This window comes from Haliotis asinina, chromosome 4, assembly GCF_037392515.1.
Source record: "Haliotis asinina isolate JCU_RB_2024 chromosome 4, JCU_Hal_asi_v2, whole genome shotgun sequence".
NCBI lineage: Eukaryota > Metazoa > Mollusca > Gastropoda > Lepetellida > Haliotidae > Haliotis > Haliotis asinina.
In genome coordinates this window covers 22,333,369-22,352,646 of record NC_090283.1, presented here as the reverse complement: position 1 = coordinate 22,352,646, position 19,278 = coordinate 22,333,369, and the positions used below count along the sequence as shown (strand labels likewise).

At 36.5% G+C, this 19,278-nt stretch overlaps 1 protein-coding gene across 2 annotated transcripts in view; it reads right to left on the bottom strand.

Annotated features, from left to right (window-relative positions):
• Positions 1–7,540: 7,540 nt before the first annotated feature.
• The window catches only part of LOC137282347 (cyclic AMP receptor-like protein A), a 40,558-nt gene continuing 28,820 nt past the window's right edge, over positions 7,541–19,278 (bottom strand). Inside the window, exon 14 of one of the 2 annotated variants that reach the window (XM_067814093.1) lies at positions 7,541–7,652. In XM_067814093.1, coding sequence (XP_067670194.1) covers positions 7,572–7,652 — 81 coding nt within the window. In that variant the 3' untranslated portion in view covers positions 7,541–7,571. Of the gene's footprint in view, positions 7,653–16,099; positions 17,702–19,278 lie in introns of those variants that run through there. The other variant, XM_067814092.1, reaches the window with a different exon arrangement.

Below are 19,278 nucleotides of genomic sequence, written 5' to 3'. Positions count from 1 at the left end.
CGCACTCAGCAATATTTCATCTATATGGCAGCGATCTGCAAATAATTGTCTAGACCAGACAATCCAGTGATCGACGTCATGAGCATGATCTACGCAACTGGGATACGATGACATGAGTCGGCAAGCCTTACCCTCCGATCTCGTTAGTCGTCTCTTACATGAATGGGTTCCTCAAGACCAGACCCGTGAAAGTCCTGGGGTAGAATAGGCCTTCAGCAACCCATGCTTGCCATAAAAGGCGACTTTGCTTGTCGTAAGAGGCGACTAACGGGATCGGGTGGTCAGGCTCGCTGACTTGGTTGACACATGTCATCGGTTCCCAATTGCGCAGATCGATGCTCATGTTGTTGATCACTGGATTGTCTGGTCCAGACTCGATTATTTACAGACCGCCGCCATATAGATGGAATATTGCTGAGTGCGGCGTAAAACTATACTCACTCACTCACTCAAGACCAATTCTAACAAGGATCTTCAAGGAGGGGAGGGAGTTTAGTTTTAAGCCGCTTTTTAGCAATATTCCAGCAATATCACGGAGGGGGACACCAGCAAATGGGCATCACTCATTGTACCCAAGTGGAGAATCGAACCCGGGCCTTCGGCGTGACGAGCGAACGCATTTATCACTAGGCTACCCCACCGCCCCAGGATCTTCAAGGGCAAAATGAACCAAGGCAGTCTGTAATCGATCGAGATTCGACCAAACTATCAAGTGATCTACCCTCCAATCCTTTGTTGGGGGCCTTGATGCTGGAATCCACTAACAGGTGTAAAGTGAAGAGAAACAAACAACAGTTACTAAGGACTATATCAGATTCTGACACATCAAAGGGACGCAAATATCTGCGATGGCCAATGTGGCATCTATTTCCTATCACAAAATGTCAAGGCACAATATAAACATCCCTTCAAGGAAAACGCAAGACAACAAACATGAATATCAAACATATATTTAATTCAGTTCAAATTCTAAAATACTTACATATACGTATTGTGTGAAAGACCAAAATCGTGGAAGTAGTATGTGGCAAGAAACCTTGAAAATGTTGCTGGCACTTGGTCTCCATTTTCGGAAAAAATATCGCATATTATACCCCATTTGCTGACAATACTGATCAGTACCCGCTTTCGAAATGTGTAAAATATGCATTAAATTATACAAAAATATGCAAACTGGAATCATATTCAGTTCCAACGAGCAGGATATCATAATAAAACTCTCTACTCTCTACGTTGTTTACCAGTGTCAGCGATTTGTCCTGAGATCATACAACCCTTTATTATTTCTCAAATAAATAAAACCACAACGACATTGGTTTCGTAATGCCGGTTCGAACACTGGACAAACAGTGGGTCATTTTAGGTAATGCGTTGTCAATGCCTATGTATACGCACAAACACTATAGTCACGTGAAGTTTCGTTTCACTGGTCATTAAGTCATGTTCCTGCCAGAATATGATGTAATGTCGCGAACCACTCCCGTGTCTCTGCAATCCGTTCATCTAAAGAGTGGGCTGTTTGGGAGTAACGACCCGAGTAAGTACTAAATGGACTTTGAACAATATTCCACTGTTACAGCCTATAATTCTCAAAGCTATACTACTATGGATCCCCTCGTGATTTTAATTGTCTTGTCCCATATCCAGAACGTCTACGTCTAACGTCTAACGTCTACTTCCATTAGATATCATCAATTCTTGTCATGATACTGTTTTATATATCTATGTATATTGGAGCGGTTATTTTGAGCTTATGGCGCATACAGTTCATGAACATTTTACCGCTGCTTTTTTCATCAAATGAATATTTTTAAACCATTTTCATAACACGAAACTGAAGAACATTTTAACCACTATCCAACTAAACATTGAGCCATTATCGCAAGACGAACTGTTTCTTGAGTGAGGATTTTAATGAACATGAATCCAGTTATATCAGCCGAATATGGGATGAACACCCAAGGTGAAACAAACGAGCACAAGCGACCAATATTCTAGCAATATCACGGCGAGGAACATCAGAAATAGGTTTCACACATTTTACCACTGTGAGGATTCGAACCTGGGTCTCCGACGTGAAGAGAGAACGCTTAATCCACTAGGCGTGGTAATAGAATGAAATGTGGTGCGTTCATAAGACGTCTGTCCTTGAAACGTTTGTTGGCGTATACGCTTCTTATCCAAAGTGAAAGTTCATTATCCCTTTAATTTTTTAAGAGTATAGCATAGGTTCGAGTAAAAGCTTCTTACACATGCCTAGGTGAATTCCTTCAGAGGATGTATTGTGCAAAATAAAGATCTGGATCAAATGCCCAAGTTCAAGGTACACTTAATGTACATAGGTATATCTACTCTGTCCTGAGAACCTGTCCTGAGAACCTGTCGCCACGGGGGTATGAGTAAGATCAAATGTTTTTAGGCACTGAAAATAATGACCCTCCCCACGTTCTTGAACATCTTTTTCATAACTCTTCTAGAAAACATGAATGCAAGTAGACTTTATACCTCATTAAAATGTCAATATTGACATGGCCCAAAATAATGTCGGTCTTCGTGACTCACCAAACAGCCAGGACAAGATTTTGGTAAACGTTCGGTCCTCTATTTTGCGAGATAAAATGTCTCCACCAGAAAGCAAGACATGAAAGTTTACCCAATCTTTGATGCAGGACAAGTGGAATGCATATATAACCTATTTCAAAACACAGATGGATAACAATATTTCGTTGGAGGTGTGAGGGTTTTTTTTGTTTTTTGTTTATAAACTAATATCAATTTCGATGTCATAAAACAACAATATTTCAACACAACTCTTGTCACACAAGGTGGCACAAGTCCCGTCCTTTTTATTTTGTTTGTTTATGAACTTGCTGTTATGAATTAACACTCTTGGACTAAGGGGTTTTTTTTAACTGAGAAACAATTTTAGTAATTTTCCTTTGTCCACGTTGTCATCTATGCAATACATAACAAACTGCATTTTAATCACCACGATTAATAAATAACGGAAGTCTTAATATTTCAGTCATCCTTTCAAATATAGGGACGGGTTTTCCCAGTCAATTTGTAGAATGACTCAAACATGTAGGCACACTGAAAACTACACACATTTTAAACACTGTCTGGTCTTTTACATTGCCTGCAACATATGTGGAGGTACTACTGCATGTAGAGGAACTCCTGCATGTAGAGGAACTCCTGCATGTAGAGGAACTCCTGCATGTAGAGGAACTCCTGCATGTAGAGGTACTCCTGCATGTAGAGGTACTACTGCATGTAGAGGAACTCCTGCATGTAGAGGTACTACTGCATGTAGAGGAACTCCTGCATGTAGAGGAAATCCGGTCTAAGTGGACGTTAACAACACACATTTATGGACTAAGAGCACACAACATTTTCATTGGAGCAATAGGTAGACTAACACAAATATTTTTCTTGCATTTGTTATCAATATGCCTTCTAGAAAATTGGGCAAACTCTTTCCCGCGGAAAAACCTAGCAGATTTTCACCCAGTTATACGGTGTTAGTACAATCTATGTGCACACTGTAAATGGTGTACAAAATACATAAATATCTATTTGTAGAAATTTATACATAATCTCTAAATGTAATGATGAGATAAAAATACAGAACTCTACATAATGAATCATTTTCGAATGCTTGATATTTTACATCCATTTAATGGTAAAAGATAACAGGTCAACTATTTGCCATAACTGCTTTCTGAAGCTGTCTACTTCACAATCTAACTTGAGAAGAGCAATTTGATTGGACGGCTATTCGTATCTTACCACCGGTTGTACCCAAAAACCAAATCCTACAAAAATATAAACTTATATGAAAACAAATACCTGTTTAACGTGTGTTAAACTTTCCCAAGGTGTTTTTTGTTCAAGTGAAAAATTGACTTACCTTTGCAAGTGTTTATGACGGGCACCGACGGTGGGACGGATACGCTTAAATTTTATCGAACACCTGCCATCAACATAATTTAAAAGCCATACAAAACATAGTCTGCTGATATTTTTGGAATTGATAGTATTCAGCTAATGTTTCTCATGAATATGGAAATATGTTTGTCAGTTTCAGTCAGTGGAGCGGTATCTTAGCAACAGCTGAAAAGCACTGCATGTACAGAACAGATAAAAAATCGATACACTTGGTTTACATTTCAAATGAATTTAACGTTTTTAAGCTAATGCTGTTTACATACGAATACTAATGATATATTTACATATTATTTCATAAAAAAAGAGCAAAAACCCAAAACAAAAAAACCAAACCAAAACAAAACAAAACATAATAACAGTAGGATGAAAAATGGTGAATTATAATATTTTGACCGTTATTGCTCTTTACATAGACAGCACATTAAGTGGTTACTTGTCAAGGAATCCTCCTAATTACACCTTACCATCATCAATTACAGTTCATATCATAGTCACTATGTATAAAGAGCAAAATATCAGTAAAACAGCAGAATGAGTATTTGACATACATATCATCATGGTAACAACCGGTATATATCATTTTTCACTAAAACTGGACAAATTATGCAATTTTGAGACATCATGCATTGACAAGCAGCACCCCTCTTTGGGATTATTATGTCAGAGTGAGTGAGTGAGTTTGGTTTTACGCCGCTTTTAGCAATATTCCACATGTGGAGAATCGAACCCGGGTCTTCGGCGTGACGAGCGAACGCTTTAACCACTAGGCTTACACAACAGCTTAATCATAATGTACACAAAAGGAAAAGAATGAAGCATCTGTTGCTATATATTTCTGCTTAAATAACATTTTTTCCAACTGTGTTTTTTATGAAAAACATTTTTGCTATTCCTGTGGGTAACATCAGTGTGTGAAACTCCTAACAAGGAAATGGGTAGGCTGATCTGTGGAACTTATTGTACATGCAGACGTTGTCTAGCTACCACAATTGTCAATCATTTTCGAAATATTTCCTGCAGGTAATGATATGGTAAAATATGTAGGCCCACAGGGCTGGCCATAGAATAACATTGTAAGTCCATCATGTAACTGGCCAGCAGTGGGCCGCCCGATAGATAGCTTTTGTTCCTTTGTTACATCAGGTGATCGGGTTCTCTAGTGATTATACAGCAAAAGGTGATGATGCTCCATGCGATGACACATTAAGAGGTGATGATGTATCAAATGATGGGAGCCATAAGGGTTGGGTGAATTGGTCATCAGTTACCCATGCTTGTAATTAGAGGCGACATATTATTTTATTGAATACCTCAAAGTTAGTTTTGATGTGTTTGGAGCACAGGTACAAAATTTTTGTAGCCATCATTACATTTTGCAGATGATCAGATTTAGTGTTATCTCCCTTCCACTGATTTGCATTCGCAAAACATCGAAAATTTCCGTACATCATGTATGATTCAATGTTATTCGAGATACAGAATTATTATAACATAGTACCAAATGAGTTGAACACTCCCAGCTGGGTACATTGAAAATGTTACTCACTTGTTAGTGGGGTACATTGATAATAACAGAAGCGCACTCAGCAAATCAGAAAATGACTTGAGTGTGTTAGGTAAGATAATATGTTAGACACAAATAATGAATAATGAGCTCATAGATATAACAACCAGGGCCCCCTTTCACAAAACTCTCGTAAGCCTAAGATCTCGTAACTTTTCTCGTAGTATCCGTAGCTCCTGTGTTACAACATAGGAGGCACAATGGCTACAAGAAAACTTACGAGATCTTAGGCTTACGAGATCTTTGTGAAACGGGGCCCAGGTATTTGGTCTCAACAGCTTCCACTGTATTTTAACTAAAGTATGTACAAGGTTATAATGACCCTAAAGCTATTGGTCTCTCTAAGTTCATTATAATTGTAATTTGTGTTATTCCAAGTGATATGTCTAAATCAGAATGTATGAAATGAATGGCTGATAGTTATTTTTGTATCTAGGTTTGAAGAATAGAGCATATTTTACAGTAAAAACATTAAACAGACATCAAAGCAGCAACTCAAATGACACAAATACCACAAACCACGAAACTACAAGAAATATCATGATTTTCTGTCATGGTAAATTTAACAAATTGACTTGCCAGCTGTTTCAGGTATAGCATAAAACATATCAGCAGCAGCAGCATTTTGAATGTTTGACTGCACCACTGTGTGTCACTCGGTAAGGTTGTAATTAACATGAAATTAGCATACACAATTAGCAGTCGGTTTATTCTCTGCTTCTTTATATAGAGAAACCTGTATAATCCAGACAATACCTTCTCGACTAAAATGTGCCATAATTACAAGTTTCAAAAAATCAAGGTCAAAATGATACAGGAATACATTTGTATGTTGAGTGAGTGAGTGAGTGAGTGAGTGTAGTTTTACACCACTTTTAGCAATATTCCAGCAATGGCTGTGGACAACAGATATGGGCTTCATACACTGCACCATGAGGGGAATCGAACCAGGGTCTTCGGTGTGACGAGTTAACGCCTTAACCACCAGGCTACCCCACCATCCATTTTAATTCATATACTGGCTCAGTGACTTGTGAGATACTGCAAGTTTAGAAGCCAGGTAACACAACTTTCATCACATTATATAAGCCAAGATATATAATGACATTTTGTTCAATATAACATACTCAGTATGGTACTGATATGAATAATTCATCTTCTTTGCACATCTTAAAGTTGTTCCTAGTGTTTATTACATCTAATCTTTCTATCATGCCAATCATTATTGGATTAAGCTAATTTCAATTCCTCAAAATATTAAAATATTAGTGTCATAACCAAACATTTATTAAACATTCACAAAAAGTGCCAAGGTATTGAGGTTGTTTCCCAATGATATCCCTCAACATTGTTGATGTGCTGTATACAAATAACACTGGTTTCCATGGCTACTGACGTATTTCATAAAAAGACAGTGCTGCTTCAGTAGCTGCATATTTCAAATTTGTTTCCATGGTGATTCAGTGATGAAGAAGCAAGCATATCCTGTGCAGATGCACCAAAAGTATTGACCAATCACTGCACATTATTAAGTCTTTGAAGGGCATTTAGAAGTGAAATGCATAAGAATGAAGATTTTATGGATATCAACTTCTTTATATGAGAACACAACGTTTCGGAGTTAATGCTTACTCCTTCATCAACTTCTTTATATGAGAACACAACGTTTCGGAGTTAATGCTTACTCCTTCATCACCTGATGAAGGAGTAAGCATTAACTCCGAAAAGTACCTGATGAAGGAGTAAGCATTAACTCCGAAACATTGTGTTCTCATATAAAGAAGTTGATATCCATAAAATCTTCATTCCTACTGCACATTACTGCTTTGCAAACATTGACTTAAAACTATGAATTTATTTGAAAGAAGAATGAAAGAACTGTAGATTCTAGACATATATTTAAAAGGTCAATGCTGATTTCGAACTGAAGACCATGATGGACTTGGTGCCAGACCTGTAATCAAGATGCACGTCCAAACAAACATAAGAAAGAATCCCTTCCAGCTTCCTTCCTTCCTTCGTTCATTCTTTCTTTTCATCCGTACCTCCCTGTCACTCATAGGCCCTGGTCCTGTGTCAGCTGAGGGTTGTACTCCTGCACAACAGATCTGGGGGCAAACTTGCCCTGGAGTGCCAGCTGTTTGGGTAAAGTAAAACCATCATAAGCAGAACAGAACAGAACAGAATTCAACTCAAACATAGCATGGTCTGTGATCTATGAATGAATGCAAGGAATAAAACAGCAAAGAAAATTCAGGGAAAGCATTCATGAAATGAAAATAATAAAACTGAAGTATCTGCATGCAAATGAAGATGAGGATGGGATTATGAAACATGGGTTAAGCTTCAATTTCATATTAAGGATGACGTTGGGCACAGCTGGATAAAAGGTGAGCAGAGTGGATCCCTGATCTACAGCAAGGCTGGCGCAGTTGTTTTCACAACAACAGACAAGGCATGTGAGATAACATGCATGACAAAATATTAATGAAATTGTTAAAAGCAGGTTATTGGTTATAAGTCAACACAGCATAATACAAATATGCAAGAGCCAATGACTCTTCCATGCAATCACTTTGTTCGAAAAACATTCTTAACAAGACTTTCCCAGGGATGAGAATGGAAATTTTCATTTACAGCTGAAAACTAGTCGGGGGTCCTGGGATTTTGGCATTTTACACACTAAATATGGCTTCTAAAATCAATATTAACACTGTATATATATTTAGACGTTTCAGAAAAATTACCCTGGGGATGTAAAAAAAACGCGGATTTCCGCGGATCCGCGGAAATTTCTCATCCCTGCTTTCCAGATAAATTCTTGGTCCTACAACTGCTGAGTGTTGAATCAGTGCACGTACATAGAGAGACATGTTAACACAATTGTAGGTCAAGAATGTACACAGATAATGACATAATGGTGACACCAATTAGATAGGATTAATGAACAAAGATAACAATGCATGACGAAGCTATTGAGAATAGCACTTTAACTTGTGTTCTTTTTTTCTGGTGGCTGAGGGGCGTGATGTCTCTCCTGTGTTCTTGTTTACACCTTGTATTGTGCAAAAATATTCTATCATAGATATTACCTCTCTCTCAATATTCTGCAACACATTCTGCAGTAAAAACATTTAGGAAAAACAACAAAAACATTATACAGACCTTCATGGTTTAATTCTCAAACACTGATATAAAGTTAAGTCGACAGTACACATCACATCTTGACTGAGGTTGATGACAATACAGCCACACCTTTCTGTGTTTGAGACTTAAACACTCGCTGAAAGTTATTTCCCTCCTCTCATTTGTAACTTTGATACAAACGAACAACTTCCGGCTTCATGCAAATAACAATTTTATATTTAAACTAAATCTGAAATAATTTCAATTTTCAAAATGATCAATTTTGAGAACGTAATTGTAGTGTCAAATTCATCTAATATTATTTGAAAGATGCCTAAACTTTCTTTATTAATAAAGTATCTTTAATTATAATTATTTTGAAAATGTTGTCACAGTACATATGTCAACTCATTTTATGTGCAAGGAATCCTGCTGTTGACAATAACACTACTTTTCATTTCAGCTGTCAGTCAGTTTTCACTCAATTTTTAAAATAAGCAAAGTCTGCTGCAGAAAAGAGGCAAATTCTGCAGATTTTGCAAGAAAATGCATTTTCTGCACACCACACATTCTTCTACATGGAAAGGTAAATTCTGTGATTTTTTCTGCAACAGAGGAATCCAGGAGGGACTGTATTATCTTCATTGTTTCCTGTTTTGTAAGTAAGATGTGTAAATATTGTAATAAATGTATCTGTTGAACTGGAAACAGTCTATACCTGTGTAAAATACATATCATTATTTTGCAAATACAGTGTCTTTGTAGTTGCCAAACAGATAAAAGAGAGTTTCTACCAGTGAAATGGACATTGACAATTCAGTAGAGACTCTGATTGTAATCTCTAATAGCAGGATCAGAGATTCTACCAGTAGAAACTCTGACTGCAATCTCTACTCGTAGGATCAGAGATTCTACCAGTAGAGACTCTGACTGCAATCTCTACTCGTAGGATCAGAGATTCTACCAGTAGAGACTCTGACTGCAATCTCTACTCGTAGGATCAGAGATTCTACCAGTAGAGACTATATGGTCCATTGCAATATGGAGCATGGTATGTTAGCATGCAAAGGGAGGTAACTCCCAGACAAAACAGACACCAGGGATCTATTTTCTATTTATTCATGGAATGGCTGATGATAGCAACATGTCACATGTGAGCTGATATTGTGATAGTTAAAACTGCAAAGATTCGGTTACCATTACCACTGTTTCGTTTTGATATTTCAATATTTATATCAATTATTTACACACATTTTTCTTTTGAAAGATTTACATTGGTGATTTACTTCTATGACCTGCACTGAGAGCACCCAGAGTGAGTTTGACATTTGAAATTTGACTTTATTAACTTTCCCTGACAAAGAGACAAGAAAGTGAAAAGTACTGTTCTGTGTTTAATCATCATCATCATCATCATCATCATCATCATCAAATATTGGAAAACATTTCCAGTGTGACATGTTTTGTTTAATAAACTATGAAAGTTCAATGAAATATGATGTCTCTTACTTACATCCAATATCAAAAATCAAACCGTATCGATGCCTGGGTGAATCGTTGCAGTCCTAGTGAGGATGTTAATATCAATGATGTCACAAGTCTTGGAGGTTTCATTAAGCCAGAAACAAACACAACCATACAAACACATTTTGGGAGGAATCATTGTAAGAAACTGGTATTAAGATATCAGTATACATACTACTCAACCCTTGAGAGGGATTCTGAGGATTTAAAAATAAATGAGCATGAGGTCCTCCTTTTCAGTTCCAGAAAGACAAATTTCCTGTCGTCAAGTGCCCAAGTATATGATAATCTTTCCCAAGATAACACGCACATTCAAATATAGATTTTCTTGAATGTATTCATCTGTATTGTAAAATCAAATATTACAGATGAAGCTAAATGTCACGATTTCTTTACATATGACAGATTAATGTGGGGGTTATTTACAAGTAACTATAGTTCCAATAAATAAAAATGCTGCAAACCAATTTCAAAAGCAAATTTGATAATTTTTCTGCATCATGTGTCATGCCTAACACGTGAGTGAAAATGCTCATCCTGCTAAAATCTCTGCAATTTTCACTATCACAAAATCCTCAAGACAATAGTTTGTTGTTTTCTGATCACTGTAGCTTGAAAAATTGGGTAGAGAATCTCCAGTTTCATGGGAACATCGAATAGTATGTGAATGACTTATCCCGAGATGCCAACACCAAAGTGTTGCAAATAGTAGTTTCAACATTCAAAATTAATAGTTTGACCTTAAAATTAGTTGTCAACTAATAAAAAATTAATGATACTATGATCATGTGGTTAAATTATTTCTGCCAATGTGTCAAATCGCAAAGGTATTCAAATCAGCTTCACTAAAAATATGTTTGTTACTTGCAATCATTCTAATTCAAATATGTCATTAAATTTTGTCTATATATCCGAATTATAATGCATTTTATTCAAATTTCTTAGGATTTCTAGTGGAATCGTATTGGCGTAGTTTGAAGTTAAAATTCACAGTGACTACAATGAAATCGTAGAGGTTGGCATCTCTCCTTACAACCCTGACCCTCAAATTATTCCTTTCTAGAGTTGAGTTGTATGTATTCTTTTTGAAATGGCTGCAGTCTGCCTGTCATGGCTTTTGGGCCTTGCACCACACAGACTTCAACTGAGGGTGTTCCTTAATTTGTGTATAGTATGTCACTGATATACTATACTGACAAATCCATGGAGAACAACTTGTGACATTTCAGTACAGACTCTTGGACATATGTCTAGCAGAATTGAATTCAACGTTTTGGTATCTTTTATTGATCTGTATTGATCTAGCAAGTATGGTACAAAGATCTGAACCAAATGTTGCCAAAAAATGGTTGTTATCCATGGTTTGTTGGTAAAATAATCAGACTTGACCAGATGATTGACTGGGAGATGATGACATGTCAACCAAGTCAGAACACCACATCCCAATAGTCGCCTCTTACGACAAGCATAGTTGCCTTTTACGACAAGCATGGTCGTCTTTTACGACAAGCATAGTCACCTTTTACAACAAGCATAAGTTGCTGAAGATCATGCCATACAAGAAGTCACTGACAAACGTTTGTACACATCACATTGCTGTCATACATCCTTTCACTATCTGTATCATTGACATGTTGCATGGATACATCACACAGGTCTTAATAAATCAAACCGATGAGTGATAGCATGAGCACCGATTAATTTCCTGTTGCACAATAACTGTATCATCAGATAAAAACATTTCTCCACAATCTCAAAACTAAGAGACATACAGAGACCTCTTACTCTAAGTGAAACAAACAATAAATATTTTTTGGGTAATGATGAATTTGACAGGTGAAAATACTATGGAATGCATCCATATAGTCCAATAAGCTACAGCTAATATATAGCTTTGGTTAATCTTTGTCTTCTATATCTTCTACATGACTTATTACATTTAGTCTGGTAATTGCAGATACATAAATAAAATAAATAGCAAATATACATACATAATGTACAATGATAATTAGATCTACCATCACAATTTCAGTTAAAGCTTTGAAACACTGTGTGCCTCATATAACATAAATCGCTAAATACCCGATATACCAATGCCTGACTCAAATGGCTAAGCATGTATTAAGGTATTAAAAAGAAATACTTGAAGAAACACATTCATTCAAGCATATGTGGACGGAAAGTAAATTATTAATTTATCACACTGACAAATGTCTTCATGGGTCAACTTTTGATGACTCAGCTCAAAAGACAGCCAAGAAAGGATAATTGTTTTTTCAAAGCATCAGTTTTGAGTGACTGAGTATTGCTTAATGCCGCATCAGCAATTATGTCGCCTCTTAATCATCCATCAATCATCATTCAATATCATCATCAACATCATAATCCATGAAATTCTGGGAACCTTTTACACATCTCTAAAACACTTTCATCACAGAGAATACTTATCTTTCATGATTTTCATCTCCTAAAAAATCTTTCAACATCCAGAAAACCCTTTGATCATACAGCTTTTTAATGACTGAAAGATCAAATATATCAACAACCATATCGTCATCGAAAGAATCCTTAGTCTCCAGAACCCTTTCATCACAGAGGATAGTTTGTCCACAGAGATTTTCATCAACTGAAAAGCCCTTCAACATCTGGAAGACCCTTTTGTTGTAGAGAGGTTTTTGATGACTCGTCTAATATTTTGAAAAACCCTTTATGATCTCCAGAATCCTTTGTTGCCAGAAGCCTTTCTTTAATGAGAACCTTTCAAAATCCAGTATAAATCTTTGATCATCCAGACAATCCTTTCATCACCAACAAAATAACGCCTTTAACATCAAGAAAATCATCAATCCCTCATCCATTGAATTCTTTCTCACATACGTAAGAAACTGTTTCAAATCTACCGAAAAATCCCTTTCCACAACACTTCTGTATCATCCACTTCTTTTTAACTTTAGGTCACCCAGTAAGAAGCAACAGTTCATCAACAAATTTTAAAATTTAGCATTAAACAACAAGCAAAACTAAAACAGTGTGTCAACAAATTAAATCAACATAATGTTGAATCCTATTTTTTGTCTTATGCCATAACCAGAGTTTGAATATGAAATACTGCTGAGAGTTGCATTAAACAACAAGCAAAACTAAATCACTGTGTCGATAAATTTAATCAACGTAATTTTGATTCCTATTCTTATAATGGGCAATGTAGCTACATGTGCATTCTACAGAGACACACTGCCTATCTGGACATGCGTGCATATCTCAACATATTTCTTCTCCATTACACTCAATATATGTAATATATTACTAGTTACCTGAGCAAATATATCATAACAATTTGGCAGCTGGTGTGGATTTTGAAAAAAAATCTTGCATGCCCAAATGACTTACATTAAGAAATTTCACTCTGAAATAATGTTTTATAACATGAAAATATTTTGATTAACACAGTATAAAGATAAACACTGTATTTCGGTAAACACAGTGAACATAGTATTATGGCAGATCCAGTATCTTGATAAAAAGTATTCTGTCAAATCTTGTATTCTGATTAAAGTAGAATTGTGGTAAACTGTGTAATTGGACAAGCACTGTGACCTTGCAAATGTTGTATTTTGATTGAAGTAGAATTGTGGTAAACTTTGTATTTGGATAACATGGTATTCTTGCAAATCTTGTATTCTGATTAAAGTAGAATTGTGGTAACCTTTGTATCTGGATCAACACTTTATTCTGGCAAATCTTGTCTTCTGACTAAGAAAGTATTGTGGTAAACTTTGTATTTGGATAAACATTGTATTCTGACAAACCTTGTCCTTGGATTGACATAGTTTTGTGGTAAACTTTGTATTCGGATAAAAGCTGTATTCTGGCAAACCTTGTCCTTTCATTAACATAGTTTTGTGGTAAACTTTGTATTTGGGTAAACACTGTCATTGGGCATACCTTGTAGTTTGATCCACATAGTATTGTAGTAAACCTGATATTTTGATTGTGATAAACATAGAATTATGACAAATATTCTGGATAACCTAGACTTACGATAAATACAATAAACTATTATTTTGATGAATCAAGGCATTAGCTTCAGAGCTTTACCAGTATGAATATTTTTTATTTGTACATATAATTCCTTTGCATAACTCAAAAATGTCTGTATTACAACTGGGACCAGAAATCAGCTATTATCACCTGAATGAGTCTGCATTCAATAAACAATTCAGCTTTAAATGCAGTTTCAGATGGATTCTAATTTCTATCTGTGTGTGTGTGTGTATATATATATATATATATATATTATAATTTATATTTAATTTATATTTAATTTATATTCATTAGTGAGTAACTGCGCAACTATAAACATTCACAGCAATAAACTTCCTGTATGTATCTGTAATGTCACATAGAGTTTAATTGAGTGAGTTTAGTTTTATGCAGCACTCAGCAATATTCCAGCTCTATGATGGCAGTCTGCAAACAATCAAACCTGGACCAGACAATAAATCAGTGAGTTTAGTTTTATGCCGCATACAGCAATATTCCAACTTTAAGGCAACGGTCTGTAAATAATCGAGTCTGGACATGACAATCCAGTGATCAGTAGCATGAGCATCAATCTACAGAACTGGGATACTATGACATGTGTCAACCAAGTCAGCAAGTCTGACCACCCCTGCCCACTAGTCGCCTCTTACGACATGACAAGATCTTCACTGGTCTAATGTGGAAGGAAAGCCCAAATTGATGCATGTCTCATTTTGACAAATGGAGATAACAAACATACTATCAGGTTCCTGACTTCAAAAGGGACACAACTCTGTATTGTACATTAGCACCACCAGAAGTAACTAGACTAACCATGCCCCACGACGATACAGTCTAAACTTACAGTGCAAGGTATATGATTGTGTTGAGACATAAGTTTATCATCTTGTCCAACCTATCTACAAAAGTGCATCGATATATATACACATGAGCATAATCTTGTAGACTGGGTTCTGTATGGGCAATAAACTGGTTTTGCAACATAAGGGGGTACTGACATACAGGTATCTGTATTTCAATACATACTGAGATGTACACTGAGCTAAAGTGTTTGACACCTATTGTCACTGACTGTACATACAGATCCTATTGTCTACATACAAAAGAAATCATCGTTTTCAGGACCTTTTCCATTTCTGTACAAAGCTTGGTAAGCTGCTGCCATTTTGTCGTCATGGATACAAGAGAGATAATATAAAAATCACTTTTCAGCCATTTTGTCAATTAGTTTTGGAAGGAGAGATTAGGCTAATACAATACTAATAAATAATTACAACCTTTTCTATATTTTTTTAACCAATGTATAGGACCACACACACTACAAAATATTGCAATGTATATCATTTGAAATTTGTTAACGCAGTAACACCATGCACTCTTACAGTGTATCTGTAAGGATGTTTGACTTGAGGGAATGAATGAATGAATGAATGAATGAATGAATGAATATAGTTATACACTGCTTTCAGCACTATTCCAGCAACATCACGGTGCAGGACACCAGAAATGGGCTTCATACATTGTGCCCATGACGGGAATCGAACCCAGGGCTTCAGCATGACGAGTAAATGCTTTAACCACTAGGCTACCCCACCGCTCCCAAGTTTGACTTGAGCCTCTGAAGAGCCAGGGCTCGATTTAAGAGATTTTAACCTACTTGCAGCAAGGGCAATATAAGATAAAGACCCAGCTGCATCAGCCAAATTCCAGTTGCCACGTAATGTGTTAAAACATCAGAGGTTTCGGTACACGTAAGCATATGTTCCTGATGAAGTGCCTATGAAACCATAGCAACACAGAAACACTGATTCCTGTTAACAAGAGCTGTCATAGCTGCAAGGTTTCGGTGCCATGGCTATCCAAAATTTAGAAGAAAAATGTGTTGACATATTTATGCTATGTTAGGTTTATTGTTGATTTATTTCTCAAAATTAACTCAAAAACCTTGTGCAACTGATAAATAGGTTGCACTTGTAAGACTGGGTTGCACTAGTGCAAGTAACAAAGCACTAAATCAATCCCTGGGAGTCCATGATTGTTATCCACAAGATACTGTCCCACTTGGAGTGAGTGAATATGGCTTTACGCCACTTTTAGCAATATTCCAGCAATATCACAGCTGGAAACAGGAGGAAATAAGCTTCACACCATATACCTGTTTCGGTAATTGAACCTGGGTCTTCGAAGTGATAGTAAACACCTCAACCATTTGACTATCCCACTGCTTCTCAGTGGTTACCATGGACACATGATTCAGTGCCTTTTATTAAAGTTGTAGAGGAAGACCATACTAATTCTAATATTATTCAGTAAAACAGTCAGTAAAACTAAACCAACGCAATGAAATTAATAGAAACCTTTATCACCTCAACTTCTAACAAAGAATGATATAATATCGCAGATTCTCAACAAACAAATAACTTATGTTCATGCAGAAAAATACAAAAATATGAAATACCTACTAGACGGGTGAAAGTAGGTTTAATGATGCATTCAAGATTATTGCACTTAAATTGCAACATGTGTGTTGCACTTTCTGGACAAGTGCATGTGTGTATGCATGATTGCAACATTTCTGGACTTGATCCAGTTTTGCAGTGATGGTTCACTCCCACACCATGCTGTCAGTTTATAACGGCTGTATCACTCAGAGACACATGACTGACAATCTCCAGAGTGTGTGCTCCAATAAATCTCCACTATTCCCAGTATTAATCTATGGCTTAGCCCGATACTACCTCCCTTGTGCAGACTCCGCATTCTCACAGTAGCCAATCAGCTAAGCTGCCGTTACAACCGAACTTGTCAGTGTCAACAAAGATAGTTGACAAAGGTTTGTTCTGAGTTTGACTCAGATTTGGAGGGAAATAATACACACAAACTGACAGGTCTGAACCTTAAAAAATATATGCAGGAACTCTGACTACATCTTTCACAGTACCTCTGTATCAATTGTGTTTCCAGGTTTAATCGGTTAGATAATTTAAGAAGCGAAAGTGAGTTGTGATTGGAGTGCACAGCTTACCAGAGTAGAAACCTGATTGGATAAAATGACAGCCAAGGGAGGTAATAAAATAATGCCGTAGATGCATCCTGGGTATAGCAGAGATTTATTGTCAAAGACAGCCAACTGACTCAATCTGACCACTTCTTGTTTAACCACTATGGCAATAACCTTTTCAGAACCAAGTACCATCTATTTTGGTATGAGGCAGACTGGGTTTGAACCACCCACTGAACTCTCCAGTCAGGTGCACAGTCCACTTGGCCATGGAATTGGTGGCAGAAACTAGTATTAGCTGTTGCTCCAAGCATGAAGAGGGTTATAATGATGACATTATTAGCGAAGTGTTAACGCAGTTTGGAGTAGGAGATGTGCTGGAATCGAGGTGGTTGGGACTCCAGGCTGTGACTGGGGGGTGTTTCAGGGGAACGGTATGCCACAGGGTACTCTCGAACTTCTTGATGATGTAAGTGACTTTGAAACGCCACCTAGTGGTTAGAGAGGAAGGAAAGGGAGATTATTAGCAAGATGCCATGCGCGGGAAGGTGTACTGATGCAAAGTAAACTGAATCTTTTCAATATCTGGAGAAACATATTTAAAGACTTATCGTGAATTATGTACACTTTTATCAGACCAGTGGTACATATCTCCACAAAATTGGTAGAATTTGTGCATTTTGAACAGATGAGGGCAAAACATGAGCATAAAGAAGTGGGTACTCAAGTACATGACAAATAATATGGATGTCAACTTCTTCTTTATTGTATGCATAATATGTCTCGGCTTTTCCTTGCCCAAGAAAATTAAAATTTATGCATTCCACTTCGAAATGGCCTTGAAAGATTTTTCCTTGCTCCTTCATAAGGGAGCGTGATTACCCATGTCAGTGAATGAGATAGAATCAGTGCAACACTCACATGTAAATTATTTTCACCACAACAAACAAGCAGCCATACTGTGATACATCTAAACATCTGTCCAATGAAACCATCAAGGATGGATATGGAACTGATGACAAACGAGCATGGAATTCAGAAAATACAAAATGCCAAATCAGATGGAATCTCCCCAAAATAGTCCTGATCAAACCATCTGAAGAATAGTGCTCTGTGAATATTGACATCTGTCAGTTTACATCAGTTTTATGCAGCAGAAGCACCTCAGCCATCTAGCTAGTGAGATGTGTTAATAAAAAAAAATACATTAATATACAGTCCGTTTGAGTTAAAATGAGAACAATGACTGATTAAACAACGCGAAAAATATTGATAAGTATGCAAAACATAAACAAGACATGTTCTCCGGAAACCTCTGTACCCAACAGGATCTCAAATCTGGTGTTTTATGATACTTCACAGAAAACATTACTTAGGAAACTATCATGTAACATTGTTAGACAGGCAAACAAGGATAACTTGAGCACCAGCTGACAACTGACCCGCATTATGTGTTATAGTTTGACTTTAACATCTCACATGATGTCCCTGTGATCGCGCGCTTTGAAGGTGACTCATCAAATCATTTCAAACATAGATATCCAATCACAGTGATCCAATTATGATCCCATGTCATGATAAACATATTAAACAAAATATGAAATGACATACAATCACAGATTATTATTCCTGGCATAATTCTTCCAAACACTGTAAGACATTGGTTGAAGTTATTTTACGAAGTATGTATCAACAAAAATACTGGCACATCTGGCCGCTATATAAAACAAAGTTTATGAGAAAAAAAATAGTAATGTTTATGTCTGCATACACAACAATGTCAAGCCAAACAAGAAGTATAATTTAAATGGTAAATATATGTTCAGTGATCTCAAATTTCAAATATTCTATAACCAGGTGTGTTAATACGTGTTCAGACATATCTGAATTGCTGATGTGAAAATATGTATCAGTTTTGTCTTTGCATGATAGTTGTTTTTTTTGTGTGTTTTCAAACTATTGACTCATCTTGAGTGAGGTCATTGGGGTAGCCTGATGGTTAAAGAGTCTGCTGAAAGGCTAGGTTTGATTACCACACGGGCACAAAGCATGAAGCCCGATTTTTGTA